Source organism: Dermacentor albipictus, chromosome 2 (genome assembly GCF_038994185.2).
Source record: "Dermacentor albipictus isolate Rhodes 1998 colony chromosome 2, USDA_Dalb.pri_finalv2, whole genome shotgun sequence".
NCBI classification, from domain to species: Eukaryota; Metazoa; Arthropoda; class Arachnida; order Ixodida; family Ixodidae; genus Dermacentor; species Dermacentor albipictus.
Genome location: NC_091822.1, coordinates 72,794,423 through 72,811,428, shown reverse-complemented (window position 1 = coordinate 72,811,428; position 17,006 = coordinate 72,794,423). Strand labels below are relative to the sequence as shown.

Genomic DNA, 17,006 nt, shown 5'->3' with positions numbered 1-17,006 from the left:
GACCGACCTTCTTACGCCATTTCCTGTAACTCACCCGCGTTCTGCAACGCGTTTCCCCCTTCGCTTCGTGTTTTCCGAACGATCGGTCTGCCTCAGAACTCCGTGATTTTCACCGATCGGCCTACTTGAGCTCCTTGGAATCAAACGAGTGGTCCCTTTTTTTTTTATTTCTTTCTCTCGCAGCATGCTCTCTTGTTTTTAGCTCTTCGTCGCTGTCTCCTCTCGCGCACCTCTCTCACGTCCGCGCACGAAGTCTTAAATGTCTACTTTCCCTTATTCTCGAGAAACCCAACATTCGCCCGCTCGTACTCCACATATCATTGAATTTGAGAAGCCTTTGTTTCAAAGGGTGACCTTTGGCCACGGTGTGAGATACATATAGCTTAGTTTGGGAAACTTCTCGGCTTGCTTGCGAGACGTGATCGACCAGAGAAAGAATATATATATTAAACCTTTCCTTTGACCTAAGCCGGAATAAGGTACCCGGTAAAGGCAAGAACATCTCCTACTGCAAAAGCAAAGAAAGCGTTAATTCTTGCGTCTCCTTGTGGTGCGGCCCAGTCATCGTGTGACGGCACCTTGAGAAGTCTAGCGTACTTGCTCGATTGAAGTAGGAGAGAAAGGCTCTACTACAGGAGTCGATTCCTAGCATCCACCCCGCCATTCCCACTAGCCTACACATAGCCAAGTGGTGATTTGGGTAAGTTAGTTATGCATTGCGAAATGTATTAGGCATGAGACACTTTAACTCCAGTTTTCGCCGAACTTTGTGTGACCTTGAGCAGAAAGCCAGAGCAGTTCCGGGCTCTCAAACGAGGACACCCCGTCAAGTTGCGAGAACAAAACAAGATCATCCGGGCAACCAGTCAAAACATAAGAAAATGCGGTCTCTGATTTACAACCCCTTGTACAGGACAGCATTACATACGCTAGATATGCCCCAAGCAAGTTACAAAAAATATTGGTTCCAAGCTCTTCCTAATACTTGTTCACAACATCACTCGAGCTGTAACATGTAGTACGCTGAAGTTTTATGGGAGAGCCAGCAATTTATTTTACGCGAGAATACGCAGACAACGAAAAGGAATACAGGACGCACGAAGCACTTCGTGTGACCTGTACCTCCTGTCTTTGTCCCCATCTTTTAGCGCAAGAAAAAAAAAAACATTTCTCTACCCAGCGGAGCTCAGGTTATGTTGCCCAAAGCGACAGCTAAGGCTTCCGTGACTCCGGACGTCTTTATCAGATGAACGCAAGTAGGTTCCGCCATACTACCACGTGATCACGAACGTCGATCTCGGGGATCTGAGATGCTTTCCTGTCACTGCCAGCCTCAGAGACTCATAAAAACGTGTCAGTGAAGTTTAGTGACCACTTCTATACAGGAGCAGCACTGCAATGCACTTTCCTAAGTTGAGGTGGAGTACTGGGTGGAGGAAAATACTGTATTACAGGGTTTATTCCTGTCGCAGCATTGACAGCTTTAAGGCGCGCGTCGATTATTTCCATCCGCTCACTTGTTCAGAGGTTGCAGAGAACTGCCTTTAATCTTGTATTTCTAAAAGCACGTTTCTGAAGCGCCACAGGCGCGCAGTTAGCGTCGCGGTAAAGGCTCAATCTGTTTGGCATCACATCGATGACAGCGTTTCGTTAGGACGCTACTTTTTTAAGGAATATTTCACGCATGATTTATTTATTTATTTATAGATACGGCGATCTGAAATCAGATCATAGCAGGGTGGGTATACATAGAAATATACAAGCCTGTAAACACATACAAAATTCAACACATACGCAGGCTTTTTCAGACATTCGTGAAGAATACATAACATACAAGAAAAAACATACAAGCAGATAAACCACATGAATTCATAACATTTGGAAGCATTTTCAAACATTGTTAAGGAATTCTGGGTAACAATATCAGAATTAAGATTATTCCAGTCTGTTATTGTCCTAGGAAAAAATGAATATTTGGAACAGTTATGCCGTGTGTTGATGGGGGTTATCGGTAAAGCATGCCTTTGTCTCGTGTTATAACCTGATGAGTGAGTAAAGAACTTGGAAGTGTTAACCTTATAGTGGCCGTTTACAAGTTGAAAGAGGAAGTTTAATCGACAGATACGGTTGCGCACAGTCACCGGGGGTAATCCACTGCGCCTTGCGAGCACACAAACAGACGCGCGGCCGTATGAGTTAAAAACAAACCTAACTATTTTATGCTGTACACGTTCCAGTTTTTTAATATTGGTTAGAGTGAATGGGTTCCAAATAATTACGGCATATTCCAACAACGGACGAATGCAGGAATTGTACGCCAGTAAACGAACACCGGACGTAGATGATTTCAGTGAGCGCCTCAAGAAAAACAGTTTACGCAAAGAATTTGCAACAACAGTATCTATGTGCTTCGTCCAGGAAAGCTCATTGGTTATCCATAGGCCCAACTATTTGTACTCTCTTACCTCTGATAGAGATACGTTGTCAACATTATATGCAAATTGAAGAGGTTCTTTCTTACGTGTGATTCTCATAAAAACAGTTTTTTCAAAATTAATAGACATTTGCCGTTGTTCGCACCAAGCAGTGGCCTTTGCTAGGTCATTATTGAGACGCACCTGATCATCAACAGAAGATATCTTTTCATACAAAATACAGTCATCTGCGTAAAGTTTCACGGAAACTGAAAGTTCTGCGATTATGTCATTTATAAATAATAGAAATAAAAGTGGTCCCAAAATGGATCCCTACGGGCTCCAGGCGAAACCTCTGTATTGTTAGAAGAAGTATTGTTTAAGGTGACAAATTGGTGTCTGTTAGTAAGATAGGCTCTGATCCATTGAAGTATCTGTTCATTTTTTATATATTACCCTAATTTATGGATTAATTTGTTATATGATACCTTGTCAGATGCTTTACGAAAATCCATGAACAGAATATCTGTTTGCTTCCCTTCATTAATTGCCTGTGCAAGATCGTGAAAACTCTCAACTAATTGAGTACATGTAGAAAACCTATGCCTGGAATCGTGTTGGGCATCTGTAAGTACCTTGTGCTCTTCTAAGAAACCTACTATATGTTTATGAATTATATGCTCTAAAATTTTGCATGATGTAGATGTAAGAGGTACTGGTCGGTAGTTGTCTATGTGTTTTTTTTCCCAGATTTATGTAAAGGTTTGATTTCGGCCGTCCTCCAGTCATCCGGTAGGGAACCATCGCGTAAAGATCTGGTGAATACGACATATAGGTACTTAGCACACCATTCCACATAACGCTTTACAAACGCGTTTGGTATTTTATCTGGTCCTGGTGACTATTTAGTATCAACGTTCAATAGCAAAGTAAAAACGCCGCTCTCAGAAATGACAACGTCAGATATAGCAGGAAGCGATATAGAAAATTTGGAAAGGCAACCATTTTCTTTGGTAAATACCGACTGGAAGAATTTGTTAAAAGCAGAACAAACGACAGTCTCACCAATTACACATTTGCCGTCTGTCACGAACCCACTGGTAGAAGAAGATTTAGGTGTGATTTGGTGCCAGAATCTCTCGAGAGACGTTTTAATAAACGAAGGCAGGATCGTTCCGTAATATTTTTCTTTGTCGCAAATTATTTTCTGTTTTAGTTGTTCTGAAGTGCCTTCTACAATAGATTTTAAGGTTAGATTTGTTCTTGCTTTCACTTTTAACCTTTTAAGCCTTCGCTGTAAGCGTACATCTCGCGAGAAATCCACGGGTTATGGTGCACAGAAGATTTTGCAATTGTGGGAACGAAACGTGGGATACCTTCAGAGACAATTCCCATAAAAGAAATCTATTAGTCGTTTACATTGGAAGTGCAGTTTCTGAAGTCATCGAAGTAGAATGCAAGCATATCCAGAATAGATTCATCATCAGCACGAGAAAAATTGGGAAACAAATGAACACCGTTTTTGCGATCAGGGTAGACATTTGACAAGCACAAGAAGACAGCTTTGTGATCAGAAATGCCGTTTGTGACTTCACAGGTTATCGCATTTCGGATGGCGCCACTTACAAAAAATATGTCCAGAATTGAGCCTACGGCTCCCTGTACTCTCGTGAAATTGTTTACCATTTGCAGTAAGTCAAACGTGAACACAATATCAAAGATTGTGTTATCAATACTGTGAGCAGAATGCAATGAAAAGATGTGCCAATCAATGTTTGGTAAATTAAAGTGTCCTGCCAGTATTATTCTGTCATATGATTTTACATGGCAGTGCATATATTCCCGTAAGTTTTCAAGTACCGCCGCAGAAGAGTTTGGAGGCCTATAAAAAACACCAAGGATGAAGCGGACCTTGTTGATGTATGCTTTGCAAAAGACAGCTTAAATATCTTGCGCATCGGGCATACTTAAAAGTTGCATTGATGATTTGTACAAAATGGCCACTCCTCCACCTCTTCTGTCGCGGTCACACCGAAAGACCTTATAGCCCTTAGGAACAAACTAACTGTTAAATATTGCATTACTCAACCGTGTCTCTGTAAGCATGGCAACGTCTGCATTATGAGAGAACAGCATCTTTGTGCAAAAGGGCCATAGCTTTCCCGCTGGGCAACTGCACGCAAGTATTTAATACAAATCGGTGTCAATGGAGAAAAAAATATCGGGTTGAACAACTGTGTGACGCATTCAGTCGTTGTCAAACAAGAGCTGTGCGAATCAAGCTACCTCGTTTAAGACATATGGGGAAAATGCCATCAATAGATAAAGCTGACAAAGGCCAATATGACACGAAGGTGCCGATTATAATTGTGACGAGTGCTGCGATGGCTTGAAAGCATAGCTGCGGTAACAGATCACGGCTAAACAATTGCGTAATTTCCAGGTATAAGATCGTCTTTGCAAGCACTAGAATTATTTTAAACGTTTCATTGAGTTTTGCCAGATCTTGTAGTCTTGAAGGGGTTATACCATGAAGGAGCTCGAATATCTCCCTTTTCACAAGGGACCCCTATCACAAAGAGATACTTCTTTTACGTGTGTCACCGAACACGAGGGACATTTCAGTAGATGTCCCCTAGCCTGATGGTTTTATGAGTACTCGTGTACCAGAGGTATCAGCCCCCCGTTCATCGACAAAGACACGTGTATTCTTTCAGAGCTTCGCACTTCAAATGTGAGACAAGAAACAATCTTGATATCAAAATAGAGCGTGGAGCACTCCGTGTATACATTTGCTGTGTTTTGTGCAGGTTAATGCCATTACTATAAAGCAGTTGTTGTGGCCCGGAGCAACGATTCCTTACATCATATCCCCTGGTAAGTTGAAACCGTCCAAGAAAGAGTGCACAAAAGTGTATATATGCTAGCTTAATAGACGTATGAAAGACGGTGTAGCGCCCACAGACGCTGCTACGCGCGGACGCGAAAGGTCGGCGCTCTTGGTCGGCAATGAAAGAAGATGAGGAAAATAACGTTGGCCAGCACGTGCTCACGGCGCAAACTCGGCACGTGCCAGTACGTTCTAAGAGCCCGCTACGCTGGTCCTCTGATTCTGGCGCGCCGCTGCGACCCCTTGGTTCGGGACAACTGCACTAAGGCTTCTGTGGAGTACATGGGCACAAAATTGAACACTGACATTATCTGAAGCGTGTTGAGTGCGAAAGACGATTTAGAGGGTATTTCCAATGTCATTCGTGCCAACAAATTTCCTTTTCGTTGTTGCTAGCAGGTCAACTAGCTTAAATATGATTCTTCCTGCGTAACAATTGGTTGGTGTCTTTTGTTGTTTTACTGTACATTGTTCGTTACAGAACGTATTGTGGATGGACCACTGGTCACAATGGGTCACTATTACATTAACAATTTCATTTGAAGCGTTGCAGTTCTTTGAAACGAAGGATTAATGAGCAAGTTACTTGCAACCTTCCGGCAAGGCTAATGCTTCGCTTCCACGCTAAAGAACATCGATTATTTTGCTTGACATTGACTTAATGCACTGCCGGATAGTGTGCTTGGAATTTTTTGAAATGGAACGCCGCCCACTGTAAAGGACAAATGCTGGACTTCCAATATCGTTCAACTTTCTTTTCCAGTATTTCCCAAGTTCGAAAGTATGAAAAAGTAAAAGCAGCACATGAAATGCCATGGAAATCGCGTTCTTCACCGTGTTTGAGTTCTGAAATAGAGCTTGAAGATTGGCCACTGCAGATGCAATGTAAATTCTTGCATTTCTACAGTCCATAACAAAGCATACATTGGGCATACTAGGCACTACCGAATGACCGCATGCCTGAGAATCGTCATACTTTAAAGGAACCTCCTTGATTGATTTCTCATAGCATTGCATATAATGTTCCTGCTTGCCGTCAGCTAATCCCAACAAATTTCGTTATGCCAGTAAATATACTAGAAGTGCCGAAATCTCCGAAGCCTTATTTCATTAAGAAGCGCGAAGCGTGCGCAAAGCGTACATCACTATCGCTATTAGACCGCGAATTTTTGTCTTGTAGGCATTGCATTCATGAGATGTTTCTATTTTACCTAGTTTTTGCTTGCCTCCTCTTTGCCTTTGAATAAATAAAATAAACAAGTTGTAATAAATGCTTCTTGTGTCTCAGTATCCAATAACATGAATATCGGATATCTAAGAGCTCCTACACCGTGAATACCTGCAAACTAACGCAGCCGCCCTCTTGTGTGTTGTCAGACATTCCAGTGTGTGTATATAGGCTGTTGTAGGCGTTCGTTAAACGGTTCCGACATTCGTATATCTACTTTTTTTGTCACGGGTGCGCAAATAGTACTTTTATAGTTTTCAAGTTTTTTTCTTTCTACAACTTCATTAGAAGATATGAAACAAGGATTCAAGGCATACGAACGTCGCCTTGCCACCCTGACTGCAACTCTGTCCTTTCAGCACTATGAGCTAGCACACGTACAGGATAATGTTTTACTGGTTGGTCCGTAATACAGAAGTGGGGGTAATTGGCTAGCGCTAGGAATGCCTCGAATAGGAATGAGCACAAGGAAAAGGAAGTCCCCCTTCCTGTCGTGGTGTCATCCGAGGTATTCACGGAGCTGTTACATAGGTCCGAATTCTCTTGGTAGCTGACATGCGAAACACAGTTGTGTGGAAATCAGTACACATGTCTCGAAAATTCAGTGGCATTTTATGATTTGTCATATGTGAACTCATAAATACAAAGCTGAGAGTATTTAATCTTCTCGTGCAAGCTACTGTCGCTCGTGAAAGAATTCAACATTGAAATCAATGTGGGCCTTCTCTCACATTGCAAATTGCCAACATGGTGTTCATGCGCACGCAGAACTCTCGCATAGAACTAAACAGAAAGCCCCAAAGAGCAACACAGCACGACTTAAGACAACCTCGCTCTCTTTCCCTCACATTGAATCGCAGTGCAGCCTCCGCAATAAGGTATTTTGGTGGGGAGTCTCACTATTCCATCCGGTAAGGAGAGGATATGCCTATACTGAATGCAATGAGCTGAAGCAAGGTCGATAGTTGTGCGACTTGGTTAACCCTCATTTATAAAACAGCGACACGAGGATCAGAGACGAGAGAAACAGCCCACCTTAATTGCGCTGTCGGATAGATTACGTATTGTGAAGGGGAAAATTCTCATGTATCCGAATGGAGCCCGAAACAACAAATGAAACCAAGACAGATTTCTCAGAAAGAAAGTTTGGCAGCTGAGAAAAAAACATAGCCCTGGTACGGCATTCAAACGCGGGACCAACGCCTTTCCAGCGTGGTCTACGACTTTGGGTAACCAGGATTAGCTCAAGCGGTAGGGTGAACGCCCCGGAAAGGTGTTGGTTGCGGGTGCGAATCTCTGTGTCCAGATGCTACACACACACACACACCTAATATATATATATATATATATATATATATATATATATATATATATATATATATATATATATATATATATATATATAGTCATATCATAAGAAGCCAACAAACGCTGGACACCAAGGACAGCACAGGGGAAATTATTCGTGCTTCATAAAGGAAGTAAAGGAACCGTACATTATTGGAAATAAAAGTGGATGAAAAAACGTGCCGCAGGTGGGGAACGATCTGAGAACCTTCGCATTTCGCGTGCGACGGTCTACCAATTGAGCTACCGTGGCACCGTTTCCCCATCCACTTTCTTGGGTATTTATGTTCCCTACTAAAACCCTGGGAGTGTTAGCTAATGCCACCACTCGCAGACCTTTGCGGCAGATATGGAACATTCTTTCTGCTGCGGGGGTCACTAGAAAGTGATATTTTTGGGTGAAAGCAACCGCAGAATAAACCCACACATGCTACCTGAAGGCGTCAATTTTGCCGGATTCGATACTCCAGTTATGTAATGAATGAGAAGAAAGGGGGTTAACCGAAGGGCCCGATTTTTACTAGTCATATCACAAGAAGCCAACAAACACTCGCACCAAGGACAACATAGGGGATGTTAGTCGTGCCTAATAAATGAAACAAAGGACGGCAAGCGAATGGAAGTGAAAGTGGATGAAGAATAAACAAGCAGAAGTGTATCTGTTCGATCACTGTCTTTGTGTGCTGCGGTGACTTTTCTGTTTTTTGGACATTTACGGTTGTCATTGAAGACGTAGAAGGATGTATGCGATCGGACTAACAAGACGTCGGGTGAAGATTCAGCGAGCCAGGCGCCTTACAGGTACGACGTTCCTTTCATGAGGACCTGGCTTTTACTCTGCTACTACAGGGGTCGGAAGCCGATTATTGTCACGAACCTTAAGCTCGTCCAAGTGTAGCAAGCCATCTGGATGATGCTGCAGGCCGTAATGAAAATCCTGGGGCCTTGCAGGCATCACAGAGCTTCATAAAGCCGGCACGTTAGGTTCTTCACAACTCGGAATCAACTACGGCGAATTCAGGAATAATGGCTGACGGTAAAACAGAGAGCAAGAAACCTTTCCTAGAAGGCAGCAAGTATGATGATACAACATCGAATTGTGAGCTAAGTGATGAAGTAGATATGGGTGAAGATGCACCATTTACTTTGGTCGCTTGATGAAGGCGGTGTTCTCGATCCTTATCGTGGAATTTCTTTGCCAGTAGCCAGTCCTGCGACCCATCGACGAAAGGTCCTTAGCGTTTTAGATCAGATCCAATGCTTTGTCTATGCCTGGGTGAGGGTATACATACTTTTTTTGTGCGACCTTATTTAACCAACGACGATCGACGCTGAAACGCAGGGTTCCGTCCTTTCTTCCGTCCCACGGTCTTTTCGACGGCGGGATGATGTTTTCGCGCAGAATTTCATCGGCTTGTTGCCTTATAGCTTCACGTTCTCGCGTCGAAATTCTGTAAGAGCTATGGCGAAGTGGTCAAGCGGATTCTTCCGTTATTATGCGATGCCTTCCAAATGGTGTTTCTCGAATACACGATCACGTCAAGAAGCAGTCTTTGTATCGTTGGAAGAGACTTTTAAACCGCTGCTGCTTACTCAAGAAAAGACGTAAATTTATGTCCAAGGCTCGTTCCTGAACTTTGACAGCCGAGGAAGGTACGATGGAGTACGAGAGGATAAACACATTGCTGGTTTCCACAATTTTCTGGACGTATGCGATCTTTGTGCCCTTGTTGATGTGCTTGAACTCCTCGCTTAAGTTTCTTAATATCGCTTTCGCTTTTTCTCCGTGCAGTTGAGCAATCCCTCTAGCGACAGAAATTTTGCGATCAAGCAGTAGACGTTGGTCACCCTCAATGACGCCTTCTACGTCTGCGGGTGTTCCGGTGCCGACGGAAATGGCCATGTTGGACCGAGGTGGGATGCTGGCTTGGTTTTCAAGCACTCTTGAGGCCCTTTCCAGCAGTATCGCTTCGTCTTTGGACAGCGTTATCGACTTCGACTTGGACTCCCAGTTTAAGTCCGGTCATGCGCTGGAACTCTTCTTGTGCAGTGTCCAGTCGACATTAGAAGGTGTCCTCCTGCTGTCCGGATATTAGGGCCGTCCCATGTAGTCTTGACTTTCTTCAGCTTGGCGGTGAAAGGTCCACTGGTGACGGAGTAGTCTGCTACCGTGTCACATTTGAGCGGTGATGGTGTGGCCCTCGAAAAGCACATCGAGCTTGGTGGTTCGTCAAGATATAACTTGAAGCATCGTTGACATCGGCGAAGGAGGATATTCGGTATTTAGGCGTACAACAACCGCACCTCCATCGGCTGCGTTTTTAGTTTTCCGAATATAGGCTTACAGACCGGCCGCGTGCTGGCCCCTGTGTGCGGTCACCGCTGCAGTGACTGGTAGCGTTCTGGTGACGGCGAACGCAAAGAACGTTCGGGTCTCCACTATGTTGCGGCGATGTGGTCGGCGATGCCACGAGGCCGTTCGCCAAGCTGTTAACAAGGCGCTTTGACAACGAAGTCTCGCAGTTCCAAGACGTGGTAATGGCACTAACGGTAGACATCGCCCGTTTCTTCGCGGTGGTAGCAGAGTGAGCGGTGGTGTGGAGCAGATCATACATACATGTGTGTCTTCATTGGGTAGCTCCGCTTGGCGACGAGAGGGCTGGCTGCTGCGGTGGCGAATGACGCAACGGCTGCGTTAGCGGGTCTTGGCGCGGAGAGCGAGCGTGGCGGCGGGCTACGGCGGCGCAGGTCTTCGCTTCCGGCCGAGGCTGCGGTGATTCGGAGACTCCAAGTTACGGCTGAATTTCCCCTCGGACGATATCAGCAATAGATGCTACTTGAGGCTGCGTCAAAGGGAACATCCTGCGCAGTTCTTTGCGTGCGGAGGTTCTAATGGTCTCTCGGAGCTCATCAGGACCTAGGGCTTGAATTTCGCTCTTAGGCGAAAGCACTTGGCGGTTGTATTGGCGGGTTGGAATTTCCAGCGCCTTGTTCATTGTCGTTGCCTCTGTGAAAAGCTCAGCTACGGTCTTCTTCGGGTAACGAATGAGTCCGGCGAAAAGTTCTTGCTTTACGTCCCGCATCAGGTAGCGGTCTTTTTACTCGTCGGAAACTCCAGGGTCAGCATTTAGGAAAGGACGGGTCATCTCTTCTGGGAAGATAGCGATGGTTTCGTTGCACAGTTGTCCTCGGGTTTTCAGCAGGGCTTGCGCTCGGTCTTTGCGCACCACACCCATGAAGGTGTGCAGGAAGTCGTGGTGAAGTAGGTGTCACCTTGTTAGGGTGGTTTATCGATTCAAGAACCACATCCTGGCGGCATCCTTCAATGAGGAGAAGACATGGCGCGGCTTGCCATTGCTGTTTCCATTGTTAAATGTGGCAACGCTTCCGAACGTCTCCAGCCAATTTTCCGGGTCTTCAAACGATTATCCACGAAAGGACGGTTGCTCCCTCGGCTGTTACAGCATGGTGGGTGGCGCTGGGGCTGCTTGTGGTTGTTAGCATGGCCATGATATTTCCGATTGTCTCAGGCACAAGTACATGCTCCGGGGGCAGGTTTTGTAGCCTGTCGCTTGCTCGATATTCTGGGGCGACGCTGGTACGTACTGCCTTCTGCGTATGGTGTTGACGGGGGCATCCCATACCTGCACGCAAAAGAACCTTCATCAGATGTCACATTGTCATGACGAAGAAAACAGCCGCAGAACTGCGAATAACGAAACAAACTTTTTATTGGGTGAACTCGTGCCCAGAAAAGCAAGTTACACTCAAAGCCGAAAAGCGGCAAACACAGTTGGCGATCGTCGAAATCTGATTGGCGGGGTAAGCGCGTCAGTTGTAATACAGGAGTCATCGAAGGTTCCACAATAAACGCTCGTGAGCGCGTGTCTTCCAGAAAGTACTACACAATTCACGCCGCGCACAGAATCAGATTACACAAGGTTCGGTGACAACAGGCAACGGATAGAACCATTGATAGCATTAAATAAACGTTCGATACATGCAGGCGCGTCCTGCTCGGTGCGATAACGTTAAGCCTATGCTAGCCGGTAAAACAAGCCGCCAGCTGAGAAAGATAAACAAGTACACGTTTCAATATATATATATATATATATATATATATATATATATATATATATATATATATAACTTTAAATGTGTACTTGTGTACCCCACCTGTACATAGTGATTGCCATCACTTGGGGCCGTAATGGTGTGTGGCTCGCTTGCTGATAGAAAAGGACGACCTGCACCGTAACCCCTGCGGTCATGATCGTTGCTTTCCAGGTTCTCAGTCCTCTCGTCTCTCGCTATGCCTTTTCAGTGTAGCCTTGGAGCTCCGCTCGGCTCTCTACTTTTGTCAACTGCCGTCGGCCATGTAGCGTAAACAGTAGCCCAAACGGCAACTTCCATTGTGCGTGCTGCTGGGGGGACACTTTGTTGGACCATTACTAGCACTCAGAAGGATCTCCGAATGTTCGCTCGTCTCCACGGCGACGATATTCATGTTGGGTTGGAAAATAATGACCACGTATAACACTTCAAGGAATAGCTTTAGTAGATAAATTCATTATGCAAAATAGAAGTGAGGCGTGCAGACAGGACACAAGACTAGAGAAGTGGACAACACGAACGCCGGCGTTCGTGTTGTCCACTTCTCTACTCTTATGTCCTGTCTGCACGCCTCACTTCTATTTTGCATAAAGAATCCTTACCAACTAGCTCAGCTTTCTGTCGTTCTAAATAGATTAACATCAATATCCCAGAAAATGGATGGGAAAATGGCAAAGGCATCGCACGCGTAATGCGAAACTGTGCGATTGTATACCACCGGCTGCCAGTTGTTGTTTCATACACTGCCATGTCCATTGATTTATCATTTCTTTAATTGAATTGTGACCTGCAGATAAATTCCCTGATTCTGTGCTTGGTGGCACGGTATGTTGTAGGCGTATGACGTGACTAAAACAATTTGTTCCATCGGTTTCCCTTCTGCTCGTTCATATATATATATATATATATATATATATATATATATATATATATATATATATATATATATATATATAGCACTGGCGTCATTTGAGCTCTCGAAAAGCGCTGTGAATGGAGGTGAAAGCGGTTTAAATCGTGGATATGGTGCCTGAGATAGTTGTTTCGCATTTATCGCTAAATCTCCATGTAATTTTGCTTAACCAGCGCACCTATGGGGTGGTTGGCAGATACCATAATTCCATCTACTTTTGCGTGATATAATGTTCGCGAAACTGCCTTCGATGCGTAGGGTCCTCTGCTTCTACGCTCACTTGGTCCGAAAAACAGATTTCCTACAAAACGCGTAATTATGCAATAGTCATGTAATTAAGTCATTTACTATCGGGCTAAACCACCTTTTCATTACAGCGGCCGCGTGTAGTGCGGACTGGATCAGCATGACGACAAATATCGCATCAACTCTAGATTGATTGCTAATTCCTAGAAGATATAAATGTTTAGAAGAGCCTACATGGCTTGAGACGGGCTTCTGTAATCAGACGCATTAGCACTTAAAGTTCCCTAGCGAGTTATTTATTCCTTCTTAACCCTATGGTCGAACATTATAATCTTGTGAACTAGGTCATTTAAAGTATTTTTAACGTACGAAAGCTACCAAGTTTCAATGGTTCTGTAATTTTGTGCACTGTTCTTTATTGCAGAGTTGAAGAGTCAATATCAGTTAATCAGGAAAGCCATGGACTCGATAGAGAACGTAACATGCGTTCGCTTTGTTGAACGCACCAACGAGAAAGACTACATCAGAATATTCAGCGGCCGAGGGTGAGTGGTTGTGGTGAAGCGTTTGGTGCTTTCTCGTGTCTTCTGCCAGTGAGTGCAGATGCGCGACACCCCATTAAAGAAATCTACAGATAACATCCGCATCAGAGACTTGTTTAGTCGAATTTTAGCTTGTTCTTTAGCTAAAAGCCGCTAAAACCTCTTACGAAAGTATTTGTAGAAAGCCTATATCAAAGTTTATGAATATGTGTCCCTGAAGTCAATAGGCTTTCACTGATACTTCTTTACAGTAGTCTATAGACAGTCTAGAATTTATGGCCTTACATTTTTTGTCGACTAGTCTACAGTATGTTTGAGAATAGACTGACTATAGACGGTCTATAGATCAATGAAAATTCCTTTTTGTTGACTGTCTGCAGAATGTCTATAGACAAAAGTGTAGTCCTGCTTATGTAGGCTAAGGTCTATGAAATATATATAGGGAAATATCTACAACTATCTATGGACTATTCTTGTAGACGAAGCTATGGTCTGTCTATAGACTTGTGACCTTACACTTATTGCAGATTGTGATCTATAGACTGCGTATAAACAATCAGTATAGACCAGCCTATAGCTAATATACAGATTTTAGATTTACACTTTTCATCGACTAATGTCTATAGATGGTGCCTCAGCCAACACAAATTTAGCGAAGCTGTTCAACGAAGAATGATAATAAAAAAAGACAGTGCAATGAGATGCGATTTTAGGACCTGTGGTTTTCAGATTAAGAGGTCAGACCTGTAGGTCTTTTCATAATAGCGTACCATACTCTAATTTATTATTTTCATTGACCAGCTCGGCTGATATAGCTAGGACACCTTATATAATAGCTATATAGACCACATTTTGACAACTATGATTCGGCAGCTAATTTTATTTTGATGATAAATAAACATCACTGCTGGGGATTGTTAATAAGGAGTTTGTTAGAAATATATATAACATTGATTGTATCGACTTTGGGTATGGGAGCATAGGTAGCAAACGGTTCATAGAAAAAAATGCATGCGGATGCAAGAAGCCGAAAAATGCCAAATGCATGTAGCCATGAATCTTAATTTAAAGCTGCATAAGGATTTGTGCAAATGCACATTAAAGAAATATTAGAGTTACATACAATACATACCCTTGAATGAAGTCTACAATGTATCTACAAGTTAGTTAAAATTTATTTATATATGGTGGCAAAAATTTTTCTACGTATGTTATGCATGTGTACCTGTTGCTTCTCATCTGTACTTATGGATAAATGCTAATAGATTAATAGTGCTCCTCATCCAGCTGCACTCTCATATGCTGCACAAACAGATTAAAATTGTATCGATTCCAATAGTGATGACTCATGAACTGCGATAACAGGAACAAGTACACCAATATTGAAATAACTGTTTACTGCACGATGTAACATACGAATTTATTTAAATGCATGTCTTCTGCTACGACCGATAGAGGCTAGTTATAGACTTTGCAAGCTTGATCGCCAGGCTGGCCTTGATTTTCACGTTATTCGTTCAAAAGGCGCTGCAAGTGAATGCTGCAAATGAGTAGATGCAACAATGTGAGGCAAATCTAGCATGTGGGTGTACTTTTTACGTTCATTAGGGAGCTTAATATGTTTGCTATAACCACTTAAGGGAATGCTTAATTTGCATAAATATGGTTCATGGCTGTTTATCAATACAAATCTGTACCATTACACAATGCGTCATTTATGGTGCGACGAACAGTTCGACAGTCAGAACTGCTGCTGATGTTGAAGCAACAGTTCGTTCCTTTTATGGCAACTTCATGTATGACACAATAATGTACTTATCCCAACTGATTTTTATGCGAATTGCGAAAACAAGGTTACCCTGATGGACAGCCTGCACGTCTTTTTGGCTAGTAATTAAATGTGCCCGCGTAGAATGATATGCTAAGCAGAGTTAATGGAGTATTGATAGCATCATGCCAAATTTTGTACTTTATTTCCATTATTACACAATAAAAAAATCTTTGTCATACTCGTAAACGAAAACATCATTGGTCAAAACTTGAACGGAAGAAACATGGAATAATTGTATTGATATGGTAATTTCCTGGTTTCTTAAATATAATGAGGCCTCTTGGATATGCTGACACGGTTGCAAGTTAGGTATACCACATGAACACCAGAAATACTATGTGAGCACTTTCAGTGTCATAGCAAGACGCATATGCACCTCATGAGAAACAAAACTGGAACTGCTGTTCGAATGAATGCTGTCACAGTAAATTATTTGAGGCGCTCTCAAACATGAGTATTTTTTCTAAGGTTTCGAGGTTGAAGGCTTTTAGTTAACGATGGATAGATAGAACTTATTGACAGGAAAGACAGAGAGGCTGACCTGAGCTAGTGCGCTCCAGTCTGCTACTCTGCACTGGGGAAGAGGAAAGGGGAGTGAAAGTACACGAATTGGCGCTCACGATAAGTAAAGTGGTGATTGCTCTTGCATGTAAGACAGTGGCCCTGCTGCAAGCGCTCGTCTAGCTTGTCTTGCAGAAACTTCAACAATGCTTTAGTTGCCCGCATTGAAGATAACGCAAGCTAATTTATTAAGAAATGCTAAGTCAGTATGCTTCACTTTCATTTTGTTGGAGAAAATGGTAAAAATTTGTCTCAATTTGTTATCAGGTGAAGCGCTTTAAAAATATGTTTAATAGAGAGATTATCTGGAAACTTTGTATGGAATGTACCATGACAGCATACCTATGTTGACGTCTTCGAATTCCCAGATTTTTTTCCAAGCCTTCCCTGGCTGTTTTCATGGAAATGCACTTGCAGTCTATGGCACCAGCAGTTTTAATTGAATAAAACAATATTGTGGCTTAATGCTCGCCAAGTTACTGCCCGTCCATATGCTTTACAGAAACGAATAACGCGTCAGCAACTTGACATGCACTATCAGATTAAAGTGAATTGAATCCATTGTTTAAGAAAGTTGACAAGGGCTTCGGCAAGTTCGTAATTCATGGCAGCAAGAACGCAGCCCGGAGGACAAGGGCACAAAAAGACTCGGACGCAAAGCAAGTGCAATATAGCGAGAGAAAATATTCAATGAGTATTCCTTTTGCGGTTCATTAGTAGCTTTAAATACAATTTGCTCCTGTCACTTATGTCTGTAGTAAATTTGGCTTACCTCTGACTAAAGAATTCATGTTAATACGAATCACTACAATTATAATGTTCATTCTTGTTACACTACGATGAGCAGTTAGACAACCATAGTGGCCGCTGGTGCCAGCAACGATACGTTTCAAGACAGGCTTTTATGACATATAGCGTACT

The 17,006-nt window shown here is 43.1% G+C and overlaps 1 protein-coding gene across 3 annotated transcripts in view; it reads left to right on the top strand.

The window, feature by feature from the left end:
• The window catches only part of LOC135908261 (astacin-like metalloprotease toxin 1), a 97,874-nt gene that overhangs the window by 36,464 nt on the left and 44,404 nt on the right, over positions 1-17,006 (top strand). For all 3 annotated transcript variants that reach the window (XM_065440034.1, XM_065440033.1, XM_070533672.1), the window contains 2 exons: positions 5,225-5,291; positions 13,576-13,696. In XM_065440034.1, the coding sequence (XP_065296106.1) occupies positions 5,225-5,291; positions 13,576-13,696 (188 nt within the window). The remainder of the gene's footprint in view (positions 1-5,224; positions 5,292-13,575; positions 13,697-17,006) is intronic.